Here is an 18,532-nt window from a genome sequence, read left to right on the forward strand (position 1 = left end):
CCCTCTTGCTTGAGGGCGTCAATGATGGCCTTCTGGACAGCAGTCAGGTCGGCAGTCTTACCCATGATTGTGGTTTTGAGTAATGAACCAGGCTGAGAGTTTTTAAACGCCTCAGGAATCTTTTGCAGGTGTTTAGAGTTACTTCGTTGATTCAGATGATGAGGTTAACTGCTCGTTCAGAAAACCTTTTCGTGATATGCAAATTTTTTGAGACAGGGATTTTGGGTTTTCATGAGCTGTATGCCAAATCATCAGTCTTAAAACAATAAAAGACCTGAAATATGGTGTGCAATGAATCTAAAATATATGACGGTTTAATTTTTATCATTACATCATGGAAAAAAATGAACTTTATCACAATATGCTCATTTTTTGAGAAGGACCTGTAATAAAAGTTGTGACATTTCTCTATCAGTTCTGTCTTGCTCAACACTTTACATTTGTTATGATAGCAAAGCATATATGTAATCAAGTCTAAGCAATTGTTATCAGCCTTATAATCAGTGCATGTTACAAGAGTGGCACACTGCCTCTGTGCTTTTTTGATGCAAAACAGAAGTGGTTGTTTGGTGCCATGTACAACCAGAACAACCCCATGAGGATCTCTATACTACATGTTTCTTATATAGTTGGTATCTTTAGGGTTTCCCACAAATTTGTTGAAATCTTTTTGGTTTTTTTTCTTTGTGGATCCAGTATGTCTTGTTTTGTGAGCTGAAGAGCTCAACAAACTGAAGTAAAAAAAATAGTGGTTTATATACTCTAAATAGACATCCCTGACAAACTGTGACAGGTTGAAAACATTTACTAATGGTTCTTTGACATAGTATTTCTCTCATTATTGTGGCATTTGGTAAATAGAACTGTGTTTGGTAATTCTAACAGATATGAAACAACATGTTTTTATTTAGATTAATCTTAAGACTGTGAGAAAAAAGCAGTTTATGCATGGGATAAAGTCTGGGCTTCCTCCCATTGACTTGAAATTTAACTGGGCCAATGAGCAAACAGAAGAAGTTGTGAACAATGACGTCAATTTTCTGTGCTGTTTTAGAATTGTAGTCTGCCTGTAGTTTTAAGAATGACAGCGGAGAAAGTCATTCAGTCTGTGTTGAACACACTTCCAAATATTGAATTAATATTAACATCAATAAAGTTTATTCTATTCTACTCTATTATTAGCCATCTCATTCTGCTCAGCACTTCCCTCTATGCACTGAGGGATGGTTGTTTACACAGTAGGCAATTTCAGAGAAGCATCATTTTTATGACTGATTTGTATTATAATGTAAACTTTGAGTTGGACTGATATCTTGATTGATGGTGGTTTCAAATTGTGGTTTTAATTTTCTGAGAACTAATATCTGCCTAAGATAAGAAAATCCCTTCAAACCAAGACTGAGTTTCAAACTCTGAAAATAGAAACTAATAAAACTGGTGTTTTCCATCAAACTTTAACTCATATGTGCCATATGCTGACTAAACCATTCCATTTCCTGTTTATACTTAACTTGCTCTCCAGAGAAAACCTGGATCTAGATGGCCTATGATTAGAAGCAAACTATCTTCATAATGAGAAATACAGAAGTGTGTGAGTCACTGGTGACACATGGGAGTCGGCCTCTTTAGGATGTGTTTGGCTCTGTGTTTGCGTGTGCGTGTATAGCCCTCCTATGCCAAAGACAATCTGTAAATTTGACATGGTCATTCCAGATAACCAACTGTTTATTTGCTTATGTGATGACCAACCTTCATGTGGAACACAATAAACAGGCCCTTCATCTCCGCTCTCAAAGGAAGAGAAGGACTCCTGGGAGGACCATGAGGAGCGGGAGGGCTGCTCGGCCACTGAGGGCGGCTCAATGAAGCTGCAGTTAAAGGTGTTCTCTGGGTCGTGGTGTGCTACTGAGAAGAGAAAACAAATGCAGAAGCCAAAAGGTCATTTCAAGAGTTTTGTTCTCTGTTACAAGAGTAACAGTCTGCCCCCACTCAGTGTCTAAGAAGTAAGAGGAAAATAGGTTTTAGTTAGCTCTGTGGAAAAGATGAACTTTTTAAGAGCGAATTCATTAATCTAGCAGCTTACCACTTTTTTATATTTGATAGTTAAAGGTTAACCAAAAGATTTATGAATTCTACTCAAAACATAATTGTAGGGATTTGAAAAGACATCCAGGACTATATCATTCTGAATCACTTTTAACCTTAGAATTAATTAGTTTTTCTTTTGTTGTTGTTTTGTCAAGACAGGTGCCAAAAATACTGATACATGCATTTCATTTTAATAGGTTAGGATATTGTAAAGATGTCTTAAATAGTCTGTGAAAAATCAATTAGGCAGCTGAATCCCATGCAAAATGATGCTAACATAGTTCTGAACAACATCAAGAAGATTCATCACATCGCACCAGAATCCCTGCAGAAGCTCTGTTTTGTAAAGGAATGCATTTTAAAATCCTTTTATTGGACTAACACACCAAATGATGTTGGGATTATGTGAGTTTCAGTGTTGCACATGAGTCTCAGGTGACGACTCAGGTCACCTGAGACCTGTTCACACGGTAGTATCAGGGCCAGGACCAAAGAAATGGACAACTCTTCTATTATTCTCCTTAGCTCTACAACAAACTCCTTGAAAAGTGGAGATTTGCAACAAAAAAAAGATGAATGCATTACATTTCATGTAATAAAGGTCGAACAGTGTTTTTCTCTGGTATTTTCAAATGTCTTAGCATTTTTTTTGTTTGAAATTTGCATTTTAAAGTTTATCTCCTTGAACTTTATGATGGAGTTTTACTATTATTACTGTTCTTTTTGATGTGGTGATGTAGCCATTCATTTTTCTGTAAAGCACATTGAATTATGTACATGAATAGTGATTAAACTTTTAAAAGCAGGCTCTGGGTAACTTTACTTAAGGGTTTTAAAAACTAATGTTATTTAATTTCTGTTATCCATTCCCTATTAAATAATTTGTCGTGTTCTAGAGCTGCAGTTTAAGATTGTTCTGTTTGAAACTATTCTCCTCTTTGATTAAAAGCAACGTAAGTCTTCTTCCAATGAATCTTTTTCTCCGTCTCAATGTAGGTCAAATCCTGTTTCCCTCTCCATGCCTCCCAGCCCCCATCAGTCACCACGGCGTTCTGCTGACCCTTCATTCTCAGGACAGCTGTGGTTTCTAACGCATACTTGGAGTCAGTCTTCCCATCTGGTGTGAACAGTTCAGCACAGACCAAAGCTGCTTTCCCCGTTAACTTAACATGAGCAACCACATCAGATGCTCCAGTTTACATACCCGATGACACATGGGTCCATCCATTTGTTTAAGCTTCAGATAAACTGACTGCAGACAGATTTACAAGACTTTACAACAAGTTTGTTCAGGGCTGAATTTTTGCACTTGAAGCATTTTTTTTCCAACTCTAGAGGACTTTATTTGATGGTGTTCGGACAGGAAAGCAGGTTGTGAGAGAAGGGGAGGACAACAGGGCTGCATCGAGGACAAGGCCTCTGAATATGGGTCACTCCTGCACTTCAAGTGTTTTAATTAGGAAAAAAAAAACGAACACAATGCGACTACAAATCATTTTAGAACTGCTGAGATCGTTTGCCCCTCAGTTATGATAATGTACATATATGTTTAATGAAAGTTTACACAACTTTAATATACCATTTTGTTTCCTCGTCACTGATAAACAAATTTTCTAAATTTTGTTAGGAAAGTTTATGCAAAGACACCAAGATCAATTTAATGAATCTTAAAATGAGGATTGAAACATGGGTGGAAGAAGACCTCATTAACTAGTTGGTACAGATTCAAGACCTTTTAAAATAAATTGTGCACTGCTCTTGCCATATTATGTGTTTTCCAAGTGCCTTTCATTTGTAAACTTCTTTTAGTTGGAAAATCTTAATCTTAACAATCTTAACAGTCTTAACGAGTTAATAAAGTTGAACTCTTAAAATCACTTTTCTCTCCATATTTTTTTCGACCAAAACGTGTTTCAACCTCTGAATTGAATCACAGAAATGCATCTATACTTTTTTCTATGTTCACAAGGGAATAATTGGGGCACTTAATTTGCAACACACTACTTGGAGTAAAAAGTTTCTCTAAACCACTAAATGCAATTTAAGAAAGATTTTCGTTAAAATTTGAGAAAATTGTTAAAAGAAAAAAGCTGCTTACAAGTTTAAAGCAAAGTTTAGTAACAAGTTGTTATAGATTCTGGAAGAAAAATAACCAGTTATATAATAAGACTTTTTATGAACTTCATTATTAAGAATGCTGAATGAATAATAAAGAAGAAAAATATCGACGGAGACAGGGAGAGTATCCTGTTTCCATTGTAAGATCAGCAACAGGGAGTCAGACAGAGACACAGTCACTGAGGAATGCAGAGTAGCTAATTTATGCAAAGACCTCAGCAATGCTAATAAACAAGCAAACACAGGCATCGTTAGATGTACGCAGTGCAGGACAACAACTGCCTCTGAAAGCTGCTGTCTTGAAACCGGAGGTTTCGTTGAGAACATTGCCTTGAAGATTCATCGCCACAGTGATCCCTCCCTGCATGAAGGCCTGCACACAACAGCGCATTATTGACCTATCCCAGCTGCACAGCACCAACACCGCAGCTGCTCTGTGGGGCCGAGGTTGTCAGGAAACAAGAACGGTGGGATACAGAGAGAAAAGTGCTTGAAACTTGACAAAGTTCTGCGGTGATTCTAATGCAACAGTAGTTACGGAAATAAACATGTTTGAGCCTTTAATGTTTAGTTTCAAGTTTTCAAAAATGCAGTTTAAAACAAAATACACTTAATGAGATCCAATACGTCTTTAGGAAGAAAACCTTGGATCACACCATTTTAAACTATTCGGCTTTACAGGGTGAGAACACTCCCGTCCACACACACACAAGCACATGCGCACACACACACACACACACGTAATTACATAGGCAACAGTTGCACTCTGACCTCTGCATTTACAAGTCAGTTTTTCTCTGAGCAAATTAAGATGAAACAACAGATGGTGAAGCTATTTGCACCGATTTACAAGAAACAATTTGGAACCAGAAGATGCAAGGAATGCCAGACAGACACAGAAAACGCAGGGTGTGGAGTAAATACGCTCAGAGTGGAATGCTAACCTTCAAGCAAACAGCCTCGGTTTGTCAAACAGATTTCTCTGAAGCTGGCAAAGCAAGGAGCAAATCTTCTCTGTTTCCTTTTGCTTGACCCCGTTATTCCTTCTTTAGTTTTGCCTTGGCACATTTATTGACACTGACCCCAGTGTGGATAAATCACAGCTCTGACATGCACTAAAGTAAGTTTGACCACTTCCTGTTTCCAGCCCCAATGGGCCCCTTCTGGAATGCATGTGTTCAGGACCGTCTAGCTCCTGAACACACTTTCACTAGCACAACACTAGCAGGACATTTTGAATTAACGGGACTTACTTTCTAAATGTTGCCAGATCACACTTCAGTGTGATCAGCTCGACAGAAAGCAGAGGAGAGCAAAACATGGAACAAAACACACCAAGAAAAAGAAGAAACATTGAATATTCTCAATAAGTAATACTTGATATGAAAGTTTTTGTTTTAGGATTTACAAGTGGTGGTTGATTATACTATAAACCTGACATTTCTGACTGTTGCCATTAAAATATTTTAATTTAATGTCTCCTTCATTCTCCTTCCATATTATGAAGGAGAATGTGATCCTTCATAATATGGAAGGTCACATTATCCATGTGATCCTGCAGTATATAGTATATTCATGCTGGTGAAAACTGTGTCTCTGCACTGTGATGGAATTCACATCGCAAGCAGAATTTAAATAAAGAAAAAAACATGCAGTAAAACAGCGAAGACACAGGCTTGGCAGTGAAGTGAAGCTATTTTGCCAAAGCAACATAAAATTACACTGATAGGTCTGTTGCTGTTTCTGGTTCCCCCTGCCTCCACTCCATCACACTATTGCACATTTGCCGTACATTTTATTGGTGTACAAACATGCATGAGAGCATCACAGCTTAAATGTTTTTTTTACTGCACACAGGCACCACGTTTTACAGAATATAAAAGTAGAATGGTACAGGAATGTCAAGGCAATTACTTAATAATTACATTAATCCTATGCAGACCCTCTGTATGAGTGAATGAAGATTCGTCCACCAGGGCATACTCATTGTCCACAGTGGCTCCAACTGAAAGCAGGCCAACCAACTTTCTGAATAATTTAGCTAACAATAATTCAACTTGGATTCATGTCGTGTTCTAGAACACGACATGACTTTGTGGACTTTGTGGACTGACGATCATCGTTTCATTTTCAGATGGTCTGGTAATACGTAAAAAAATATGAGACAATGACATCACACCAAAAGGGACTTTACTGTGTTGCCCACTGACAATCATTTAGCTGAAAAAAGGCTAATACACCTGACTTAACTTTATAGCAAAGATACATTTTGACGTACAGAAATTGTTGTGATAGCAAGGAAACACTGGGAGGTATAGTGCAGAAGTGGAGGGGGTAGGATCATTCTTTTTAAGTTTAAATAGTTTTAAAGCTACAGTGGACATGCTAAAAATGTCATAAGACAAATCATAAAACGTCTGTGATGAATGGTCAAGCATGTTTGTCGCAAAAATAAACGTTTACCCCTCTAAAATATTAAAATGCTGAAGCTTAAACATGTTTGGAAAACTGAACAATTAAGATAACAGCCTGTGCAAACAAGATTTGGTTAAAGTTTTTGATCAGAATAGGCTTTTCATTTTGAATTAGGCAATAGGACAAACCATAAATATGACAAACTGTTTGCAGAAGGGGGTTGAAAGATACCTCCTTTGACTACATTGAAAAAGACTGCGCTCACAGACACATCTGTCACACACACCACGAGACCTCCGCATGGAGCTGCAATGTCTAACCAAACAGTGTGGCCTTTGATAGAGCGTCACACACCAGCAGACGGGCCCCTGAACAACTACGTGCCATTATTAAACAATACAACCTCCTGCTCAGCGTAAGGAAAAGAGCATATTTTTTGGGTGGGGGGGGGGTGAATGAAAAGGGGCAAAGAAAATGAGAAGAAAAAAAGTTACATGATTAGGGTCGTAATAATCTGAACACATGGCATTTGAGAGTGCCAAGAATAATAAGGGTCTCTCAAACCAGTGCATTCCTTCTAAATGAAACCCCACATTCGCCTGCCAGCCACCATACACTTTTCAACTCTATTCATCATCTATGGAGCAGATGATGGTAGCGCTGAAGGAAAAAGTCTCACACTGACAGTCATTTATGGATGTCCTCCTCTGTGTTTTAGTAAACATTTGTAAAGTCAGGCCTACCTGTTTTAGGAATACAATTTATCCGCTAATAAGTTGAATACCATAACATACGGATTTTGGCAGAGATGTGCTGGGATATGAGGAGAAAAAAAGCTTTTGAGGCTTACCGACTACTTTGGGCAGTTTCTGTCGCCTCAATGGAATACGGGGAAGTTTAGTGCTGATTCGGCTGAATCGTCCGCACAAAATCCGCTTGGCTTTTTTGCTGTTGGTAGAGTTGTCTCAGTTAGCATTGAAAAGGGATGATGCCATGGAAATCTAAATGAATCATTGAAAACAGGCATTTTAAACCTGGCCCTTTGCCTCCTTGGAGGGCTCATGGACCAGCTTTTATCCATATGTCAATGTCAAATAAGAACACCCTTTATTATTATACCCCTTTATTTTTGTAACAACTGCGAGATAGATTATAAAAGACAAAGTTACTTTTTTTATTTTAATCAGAATTTCCAATCTATCACTCACTTGTGGTCGTCTTTGTCTTGACAGAGGCAGCAGCAGCACAGTAGAGAAAGTAGGGCAATCAGTAAAAAGGAGACCAAGGATCCAGCTGCGATCACACCCATCCGCTGGTTGGGCTCTGAAAGATAAAATGCTCTAAGTAAAGGGCGAGCCACACGTGTGCAGGAAATGCCAGCTTAAAAAAAAAACGACAGTCAAATTCAGTCCATTTTTATGACTTTCTGTAAAACTACATTCAACCTGAGCATGGGAACTAAGTCCAAGCACTTGTACGTGTAGGATTTGTATTAATGTGATGCCTTGGTGTTGCATAATTCCTCCCCAAAGACATGTAACCGCTTACCCCTCCATTGTAGATTTCCTGCAGCAACCTTCCTTCCTCCCCTCATCTTAAACGCTCATCGTTAAATGATTTATTAGCACCCCTCCCTCTCTCAAATAGGATACACCCCAAGTATAATAAGTACTGTATTTCACAAGCATGGACAGTGCATTGCACTTGCAAGGACAAATGAGAATTAGATGAGGAAAAGTTTCTTCAGTTAGGAGTTAACTGACTATCATAAATAATACTGAAGTGTGGGTGTGGCAGTTTGTAACTGCTGATTTTGAAAGAGGAGTTGTGCAAGAATGACAAGGTCTTATAATATCACTGACCAACCTGTCAACATCCATCTTTTCCTGTGGCCAAAAATTGCTGCGATCGTTGTGTGCTCTAACCCAATATGCTACATGCCTGTCTGAAAAAATGTCTTTCCAAGTCAACACCTTTTGCTTTCCTTTGTCTCAATTTCAGTTTCTCTATTTCTTTCCATCTTTCCATCCCCATTTCTTTCAGTTTTTCTTCCTTCTCTCCCTTGTCTCTACTCTAGCTGTGAAGAACAGAGCCAACAAACACAGCCATAAAAAGGACATCAACTTCAGTCTGGAAATGCAATCAAGGACCCTGAATCTCACCTCAGACCTGAATGGATGTATTTGTTACTATGAACGCAATAGACGGTTAATGCACTGGACTTCAGTCATTCTCGACACACTCTGTTGGTCTGGTGTCTAAAGAACACACTAATCAGCTGCTCTGATATGAACACATAGTCTCAGGGTGGACCCATTTCTGCCTTCAGAGTTACCTGAGTTATTTGTGGTGTAGATTCTAAATTTCTCTGAAATTTGGATCCATATTGACACCTTGGCATGATTTATTAGCTGCACCCCATGATGTCCTATTCTACTAAATTAAAAACGTGTTGTACTAAATTGAGATCTGGTGATTGAGGAGACTATTAAAGTACAATGAGTTTGCTACCATGTTTAATAAAACAGTCTGGGATGATTTGTGCTTTATGACTTGATGAAGTATCCCTCTAGAAGTAGCTATCAGAAGATGGGTAAACTTTGGTGTGCCCACATTTACTTCTCCCAGTGCAAAGTGAATTGCTATGACAGCTTGCTGAAAACTAGAGAAGGTAATGCCAGTCACTTTGACATCTCACAATGCTTGGTTTGTGTCATAATGTGACCGAACCTTCTGGTTTAACTGTGTGGTTCAGTTGAAGTAAATGCAATAGAGATTGAACTGCTGACATGTGTAGAGCATCATAGAGTCTTCAAAATATTTTTTTTTTTACAAACTGCAGTTAAAATTTGAACCTTGATAAATCAGTCAAGCTGCCGTGAGTTGCACAGAAGAGAAAGAAAAGCCGTATGCGGCTGGCAAGTCGCTCATTAGTCACTCCTGCCCTTACTAATGAGTCCATATGTTTTAGATATGGTAAGTTGTCTTTAGCATATTTACAAATATTAGGGTTGTAATAATATGAACATGTGGCATTTGAAAGCACCAAATGCCATGTGGCACTCTCTGCTGTGTGATTGACTTATATTTGTGTTAACAAGCATATATATTTCTAATATACTTCTAATATGATCATTTTTCCTCAGTTTTTTGATATGGGGATTTCTTTCAAAAGCACAATGATACCAGAGCCAAAATCAGCACATGCGTTTAATCTCAACAGTACTGCCATAAAAATGGATGTTCTTAGCATAGCTAAAGCAGTGGTATAATAAAAGTTCTCCAAAAATATTTGTCGAGTGCATTTTCTCTGACATCGTTGACCCTTTCTTTTACTTCAGTAAGTCCTTAAGCTTACATTTGTAGTTTATGAAGAACAGACTTTATAACATAAACACATCTCCATTATTATTGTGGTTTTAAGTATCTCTTAAATTGACTCCAGATGGATAGACCACTAGAGATTAAAAAAATCTCCCTGTTTTGTTAATAAAAATTCTATTTGGATGTGGATTGGAGGTGTAACTGCAGCAGAAAATGTTACCGTTGTCTAAACATTAAATTAAAATACTTTTTTTATCCAAATCTAAGGGTGGCAAAAAAACCAAAAAAATGTAACCAGGCCATTCCTGAAGAATACACTAATAAAAAAGGATGCATTTAAAAAATAATTTCTTACGGAGATGACAGGCACCAGACACAGGGTCACAGTTCTTGTCATTGCAGGAGCAGGTTTGGTTGCAGTTGACTCCATACTGGCCAGGCTGGCAGGTTTTATTGCAGCTTGAATGAGGAAGAGAAACGACAGCAATGCGTTAAATGTGTAAAAATTGAACAACATAGAAAGAAAGGCCAAGGAGGTCCCTCAAACACTAAAAAAAGAGTCTATTAATGTAAACTAAACTCTTCTGCTCCCAAGAAATACAACTGTGCTGCGAAAGTAAAATGAAAACGATCACATTTTTTCACTATAAAGCTGCCGAGGACATAAACATGCTTCCTTTTTACACTATGCACTGTCTTATAACTTACTAGATGCCATAAAAGCCTGGGTCACAAAGGCACTCTCCGGTGACAACATGACAGATGCCATTAAAACACTGACTGCAGTTGTTCTCACAGTTCTCGCCGTATGTGCCGTTGGGGCAGCGTACCTCACACCTATCACAAATAAGAAGAGTGACATCATTACTGTTAGTTTAAATTATACTGTTCAGATGGCCCAAATAGTAGAGCTATAAAATTACAAATAGGTAAAGAAAAGGTTTGGTGTTACCTGTCGCCAATCCAGCCAGGATTACAGTGAGAACATTTGCCATGAATGGGGTCACAGTGGTGACCGTCCTTACAAGAGGGACACACTTCCTGACAGTCTTCCCCAAAGAAGCCCTTGGAGCAGAGCTGATCACACCGTGTCCCGTTCCAGCCTCTGTCACAGGTGATGCACCGGCCCTCGGTCACCTTGCAGGGCTGCTGACCCTTGCAGTGTCCACACCTGACAGCATTCAGGAAAACAGAGGCATAATTATGGTATCAAAATCTCATTCTCATGTAAGTATTGAATGTTCAAAACAGTACTAGTCTTTAGAGATGCACAAAGAATTTGGAGATTTTTTTTTTTTTTAGTTTGACACTCCCAAAACGTAATTCAATTAAATTTAGTTTATTTATACAGAACAAAACAGGAATTCAGTTTATACTAATGAATTCATAATCAGCTCTGCTGGGTACTGGAGCATTTTTCCCCCTAATCAATTTGAACTTTTTAAGTTTTGGTTATTTCATTATTTAGTTTCATCTGTAAGAGCTTTGAAAAGTTTCAATTGGAATTTGGCCACTAATCTCTCATAGGTGTCTAATACATTTGATTGACATAAGGAACAGTGATATTATTTATTTTGAAAATTGTCTATTAAGATGCATTTGTACTTTATGAAGATCAGAGAAACAAACTAGAATGTTTTTTTTAAAGTATTTGTTTTAGTGTTTTTAATTATTGGATAATGTGAAAACCAGAATAAGCACTTTTCCATTATTGTTTCTCATCATGAATTGTTACAAACCACATTTTACACTAAAATCACAAAAACACACAACAATATGGATTCGAAATACAACATCTGTAAACTGATTCTTGTGTTTTAAAATGGTCCATTTTCTATCTGATAGATATTTTTCCCCCACCTGTTTCTGCAGTTTTGGCCATAAAACCCAGCAGGACAAGGTTCCCTGCAAAACTTCCCACGGTATCCTGGAGTGCAGGTGCATGAGCCGTCAGCCTTGTTGCACTTGCCGTGGATGCATTGGCACACTCGATCACATCGAGGACCCCACATCCTGTCTTTGCACTGGCAGCGTGTCGTGTACTGCTCGCACGGCGAGCCGTTGCAGTTGCACTGGTTTGCACAGTTCCTCCCCGTCCAGCCAGGATGGCACAGACATCGCCCCGTATTCACGTCGCAGACAGAATTTATGCTGCAGTAGCACATGTTATGGCAGTGTGGGCCCCACCACCCAGCGTGACAGGTACATTTTCCTGTGTCTTGGTCACAGTTGCCCTTTTGGCACTGACAAGCATTCTCGCAGTTGGGTCCCCAACGGTTGTGGTTGCAGGTGCACTTGCCGGTCAAATCGTCACACTGGCCATTAGGATAACAGTTGCATCTTCCCTTGCAGTCAGGGCCCCAGAACTGGGCAGGGCACTCTGTTAAAGCAAAGTGTAATCAGGGAATGTGAAAACTGTTATTGCATTAGGATGTTCACTAATGTAAGTTAAATCTTTGTAGATTCACACTGAAAAGAAAAATCCTAACATACAGATGTTTGCAAATGTATGTTACATTATTATGATAAACATAAATCTTTCACACACACACACACACACACAGAGAGAGAGAGAGAGAAATTTACATCTCTCTATATATTTATAGAGAGAAAGAGAGAGAGAGAGAGAGAGAGAGAGAGAGAAAGATGAAAGATGTAAATAGAACAAATATTTGATTTGTGCTCTACAATTTAATTGGTTTATTGATTGACTGAACCTGGATTGAAAGTATATTATCTTGTCAGTCTGTGGTATTTTTGTTGCCATCCTTCCACTTATTATCTTCCATTTACCAGGCCAACAACGATACACTGTACTGTATCTTCAATGAATTGTGGTGTGTTGAGCCGATTACACTGTAGTATTATGTATAGGCATGCTTATATTAAAGTGAACAAAGCAAAATTGCCAAAGTTTACTGAAATAACACTTTCATCTGGGTATTTCCCCTGAACCTGTTTCTTCTGTTATCTGTTTAGGGTAAGAGGCAGGTTTTTTTTATCATTATGTGACCAGAAACTCCTTTGATTAAGTCTCTTTTCAAAGGAGACCTGGCCAACATAAGATAATGAAGGAATATTCTAAACAAGTAGTCTGCTCTTCTTTTAAATTTGATTTCTTGTTTTCTGATCCTGATTATTTTATTGTTTTTGTTGTATTGTGTTAGTTCAGTTGTTTTCTTGCTGTCTGTACGTGTTAATCACAGCTCATTTTGTTGTTGTTTTTGTAAACTACCTTGATTCCTCCAATCTTCCTGTTATTTATTTGTTAATTACAAGTAGCATGGTATATATAAGATTTTTTTCTATCTTCATAGATTTTTCAGAAAATTCTTCACATTGTTTCAAGTTTATTCCGTGAAAGGTTTCCTGAAAAGTATTAGCGTGAATAGAGTTTTCTCCCCTCCCCCACCTGTTCAGATATTTGGAAATATTTCTGCTCATGTATTAATATAAGTGGAAATTTAAAGAAAATTGAAGAAGAGACACCTATCACTTTTATTAAAAGTCACCTCGTCTTAAAACTAAAGTTGTCAAGTCTGTTATGCAGCTGACTGCAGGCTATTATCAGTGTTACCTGTGTGTTACTTTATACAGAAGGGAACAGAAAAATGCTGCAGCATTCTGTGCAAAGCAATTATTTACTTCATAACCGGTACTAACATTAGAGGGGGTCAATTATATATGTCTGCTTAAGTTTATGTACCACAATCAAACAAATTATAAATACCTCTTATACATGTTGTTATTAACATGATGAAACACTAAATCTTAAGAGGAGCAATTATTTATTTTGTTTTAAATAGAGCTATTAAGATATTGTTGTGCATCCTATTTTTTTTTTCTTTTGTAAAGAAGCTGAAAATGTGGTATTTTTATTAAAGGTTAAAATACTAGAAAAAGCTGTGCCTTATTTTCTAAGCACCATAAATTTCAGAGTTTAATTTTGTGCCTTTTTTTTGTTTTATATATTACAATTTTCAATGCTTTGGGCTCAATATAAAAAAGCTGCAAAGTGGCTTTTATTCCAAAAAATTATTCATACAGATTTTTTAGCATCCAAACAGAACAGAAAATTGAGATATCTTCTACCCAGAAAGGTGAAAAAATAAGGCCTCACTTGTGTCACAGCTGGCTCCAAAGTATCCATGTCGGCAGCGACATTCATTTGGCCTGACACACACCTCATTTTCCTTGCAGGTGAAGTTGCCTTCACAGACGGCTGGAATGAAAAAGAATAGACCAGATTATTACAGTGGCTCACACAATGAGCCGTTTGACATGTTTTGATTAATGCAAGACCTATTCCAACGTACGTGTCAGGCATTCATCTCCTAGCTGCCCCCATCCACTGCAGCAAACCAATCTCGATGACCTGGAAAAAAAACAAATCGAAGCTATGAGACACCGAACGAGAGGGCAGAGATAGAGCACTGCACTGAAATGAAGTAAAACAAACACATATCAAAGAGGCAGCATCCACACCCAGCTCACGTCTCTTTGAACTCACGGTTCTTACGGTTTCCCACCTCTGCCAAAGTGTGCAAAAGATCAAATGTATAGCACATTTGTTGTATAATTACCCCAATATGGTTAATTATAGTCTGTATAAGATAAATACACCCCATCATCTATAACATCTGAGTTAGTGCAGATTTATTGTGTTATCTGACTCTTCCCTGTGGGGAAGGAGCATGAATATTCAAGGAAAACATTTTGCAGACAGTTTTAGTCTTGACAGGAAAGGACGGATGTGTCTCCTTTCCTCCCTTGCCTGTGACCTCTTTGGGCCCCTGCAACACGTCAGCTTCCTCTAACCCTTTGAAAATGGCGGCTCCTCAGAATGAAAGGAGCAAAGCTGTGCTGTGCTTTATCCTGCCCAAACAGGCATGTGTCTAGATCTATCATCAGTAGTACTTCTCACAAGAGTAGGATAAGACAAATTACTAATATTATTTGTGGATTTTGCATTCGTAGCACCAGGTCTGATTCTCTCCCACCTTCTTATATTTCAGCGCTGCCGTTAAATCTTAATGGTATAGATTCAACAAGGAGTCCGGAGCATTTCTCAGAGATTTGTGTCCACTCTGACATGTTATTGTTGTGCAGTTGTAGCAGATTACTGACTATATATCTGTGCTGAGAATTTCACGTTCCACTATTTTCCAAAGGTGTTTCATTGAATTGAAATCTAGTGGTTGTGGATCGGTTGGCTAAGGTTGGCGTTAAAACAATGCCAAGCTGCTACTAATGAGCATTGTGTGCCAAGAAAATATCCCTGCTACCACTGCATTACCTCCACCAGCCAGACCCATTGAAACAAGACACAATGTTCATTTTGTTTATATGTAATTCTAACACTACCGTGTCAGCTGAAATTCAAACTCATCAAACTGGCATCACTTTTCACATTCATTCCTGCATACATTGGTTGAGCTACTGCTGCTATGTTTAATCTCAAACCAGTCTACTTTTACCCCTGACAACAACAAGGCATGCTGAGTCTATTTTTTAAAGACAGGTGTGAAAACCACAGCAGTTTCTAAAACCCTGAGGCTGGTCTGTGTGGTACTACCAATCATGCCATTCTTAAAGTCACTTAAATCCATATTTTTCGCTTTTGCTCAGTTTAAGCTTCAGCAAGTTGTTTTAGCCATAATTTAATTGTCTTAAATAATGTTAATGTTAATCACAATAATGTCATTATTGACATTATTTTTCAAATATTATATGTGAATCTTTACTATTTACTTGAAAGTTCTGCAAGCAACCTGGATGAATAACTACATGGCAGCTCTTCACTGGTTAATCTTGTGTTTGAAAATTTTTTGCATGTGTGTCTGTTTATTACCGCAAAACTTATATATCATGGGCTTCATAGGAGCTCTGTTTTTCTATTTCTGATTCAGAAACATATTGAGGCTGACAGCTTTTTGGTTCCCAAGCATTTCAGGCAACAGCTAAACTAGAAAGCAATGGGTGATGAAAGGCCACATCATGACCAAGTTAGGCTATTATTGTCATTCCAGCTAAATTCAGCTGCTGATTTTGCAATGTGAGATCATGGTGGACATGCTTACAAGTGTACATAAATTCTTCTCACTTCCTCCAATTCATATGATTCAGTGACAAAGGCAAAATGACTGTTTCAGGCATACCCAGAAACAAGAAGTGCTCTTGCTCCATTCTTGTTTGGAGATTATTTTTATGCAAAAGCTGAAAAGCAAATATGCCGAGCTTTGATGAGTTGCAATCTTCAAGTATTTGTTTAAATTACAATTGCGGCTCTTTTACAATACCATGAATGATGCCAAATGTCATTTCGATAAGAATTCAAGAGATTTAAAGAATTTTGAGGCTAAAAAGAAATATGTTTGACATTTAGTATTGAAAACAGAGTGATGTTAGTCATGAGAACAATCAAGATGTTTTTTTCCTTTACTTAAATTCCAAATATCATGATTAGCAACGCAGATAAATACCTCCTGAAATCATATTCCTTGTTAATCCAGTCACCCTTTGCCAAACTTGTTGGAACTCCAGGCAAGAGGGGAGAAACCTCCAGCAGTTATTTTTTAAAGAAATATTATGTAAACACAACTTTAAGTTATAAAAGAGCAGCTCCTGATTACTTCCATTCTGAAGGCTTTGGAAATTGCAGTGAGTGGTTTCATCTAGATAACCTATTTTCAGTGTGGTTACAGTAAGCTATATTTACTGCACATAAAAAAATTTAATATATTCTAAGTGTTGTGAAAAAAACAGGTCGTTTGAGACAGAATAAACACAAACTTAAATACACCAAATAAACACAACATAACAAGATTTTTTGAGAAAAGAGAAATACTATCAAAAAATGTTTATCTGTTTCTGACCAAACAACTTTTCTTTTTTAGAATTCATCGACATCCCTTCAACATGTTTGGAAGTTGCAGTCAGTAATTGTGGACTTGGATGCCTTCCTTTTAGACAAGAAGCCAGATATGCAGAGGCTTTGCCAAAAATCTTCAAGAAATTCAGATTTTGCAAGCAGGCCGATCAGCATTCAACTTTTTTAGAGTTCCCTTGCTTTGTAAAAGGTAAAACCTGACTTTCATAACTAATTGGTTGTGTATAAAAGGTTGCCACGAAGGCCAATAGAGCGCCATCTACAGATACAAACACTCCAGATGTATGCACATCTGCACAGCTGCCTTCTTTAATGAACTCCTCCTCCTGCTACAGTGAACAGAAACCGCGTTATGCACCTCAAAAAATAGGTCAGCGTGGACAGCTTGAAAAATAATGCTGATGATTATAAATACTACAACATACAGCTTTAAAAAGTTTCATGATTTTGCAATGGCGACAACCGATCAGAAAGTAAAACAATCGCAAAACTTTATATAAAACTTTGTCACCTGTACAGTTTAAAGCCACATTTTCTTCCAAAAAAAAAAAATAAGACAGCTGACCCCCATTCATGAGTTTATGTGGCTGCTTTCATCTCTGTCTTAATTATTTAAAGCAGACTCGCAGAAGCAAAACTTTGACGTTCATGTTTATGTTTATATTTAACTAGTTTTCAGTATGCAAACTGAAAACTAGTTAAATAAAACGCATGCAAGCAGTTTCATCCACCCAGCATCGGATTCTTACCCGGGTGCTTTGCACACATTCCTGCCTTTAACGTTGAGTTCTTGGCTGAAAACGGAGCAAAAGAAAAGACAAAGCAGCGCAGCGGCAGTAAAACAGTTCTTCACTTCCATTGTAAGAGCAGCAACATCCTAATGTAGACGCCACTCTTGTTCCACATTTCCCCTTTCTCCAACTTTGTTTTTTTTTTCTAATGGCGATGTTTCACTCTTCCTTTTTTCACGTCTGTTTCTTTCATAATCCAGATGTGGTCACAGTCTATGCTTAATGAAAAACCCTTGAAATCCTCGGAAATTAGGTGTCCCAGCACCGACGCCGCCGAGAAACTCCGCAATCCCCAGGATAGTTTCAATAAAACAGAACAAAAGTCCAAATGTTCAAGTCAGCTGGTTCTCTTGGTGCCACTTCGTTGCGTAGTTTATTCCATAATAGTTCTGCAAAATGCCAAAACGTAGTCTAACGGACTCCTGACTCATAAAACAAAAGACATTCCCTAGATGAAGAAAAAGCCCCATCAACTTGTCTTGAAGGTCGTTTAGACTACTGTTAAACTTTAGAATAGTGAAAAATAAAATAAAAATAGTCCAAAGGATAGCTTTGACTTCACCCTCCTGAGGAGAAGCACCTAACCCGTAACTTTCGTCCTTCTCTTGCGCTCTCAGGAGTGGCAGAAGGGAAATTCCTGATTTGTTACTCTATCTTTGGCTTTGTGCGCCATGCCTCCGCCACCAAAATTTACATAGGCCTTCATGCAACAGGGGCGCAACGTGGTCTGCTGTAATGGCCCGAGTTAAAACAAATACATAAGTGTAAAATAAAATCCCTTTTAAAAAGCCATGCAATATCAAATTACAATGACTGAATACGAAGGAAATATTATTATTATTATTATTATTATTATTATTATTATTATTATTATTATTATTATTATACGTGTGTTATATTTCACATA

The 18,532-nt window shown here is 37.8% G+C and overlaps 1 protein-coding gene across 1 annotated transcript in view; it reads right to left on the minus strand.

The window, feature by feature from the left end:
• The window catches only part of scarf2 (scavenger receptor class F, member 2), a 39,825-nt gene extending 21,514 nt beyond the window's left edge, over positions 1-18,311 (minus strand). Inside the window, exons 1-10 of the mRNA XM_008419248.2 lie at positions 17,584-18,311; positions 14,262-14,320; positions 14,066-14,167; positions 11,806-12,325; positions 10,898-11,116; positions 10,654-10,782; positions 10,301-10,404; positions 7,830-7,944; positions 7,472-7,569; positions 1,678-1,905 (exon numbers count right to left, since the gene is read on the minus strand). Of these exons, the coding sequence (XP_008417470.1) occupies positions 1,678-1,905; positions 7,472-7,569; positions 7,830-7,944; positions 10,301-10,404; positions 10,654-10,782; positions 10,898-11,116; positions 11,806-12,325; positions 14,066-14,167; positions 14,262-14,320; positions 17,584-17,693 (1,684 nt within the window). The 5' untranslated portion in view covers positions 17,694-18,311. The remainder of the gene's footprint in view (positions 1-1,677; positions 1,906-7,471; positions 7,570-7,829; positions 7,945-10,300; positions 10,405-10,653; positions 10,783-10,897; positions 11,117-11,805; positions 12,326-14,065; positions 14,168-14,261; positions 14,321-17,583) is intronic.
• Between the last annotated feature and the right edge of the window lie 221 nt (positions 18,312-18,532).

The sequence above is a fragment of the Poecilia reticulata genome, linkage group LG9, assembly GCF_000633615.1.
Source record: "Poecilia reticulata strain Guanapo linkage group LG9, Guppy_female_1.0+MT, whole genome shotgun sequence".
In the NCBI taxonomy this organism is placed as follows: domain Eukaryota; kingdom Metazoa; phylum Chordata; class Actinopteri; order Cyprinodontiformes; family Poeciliidae; genus Poecilia; species Poecilia reticulata.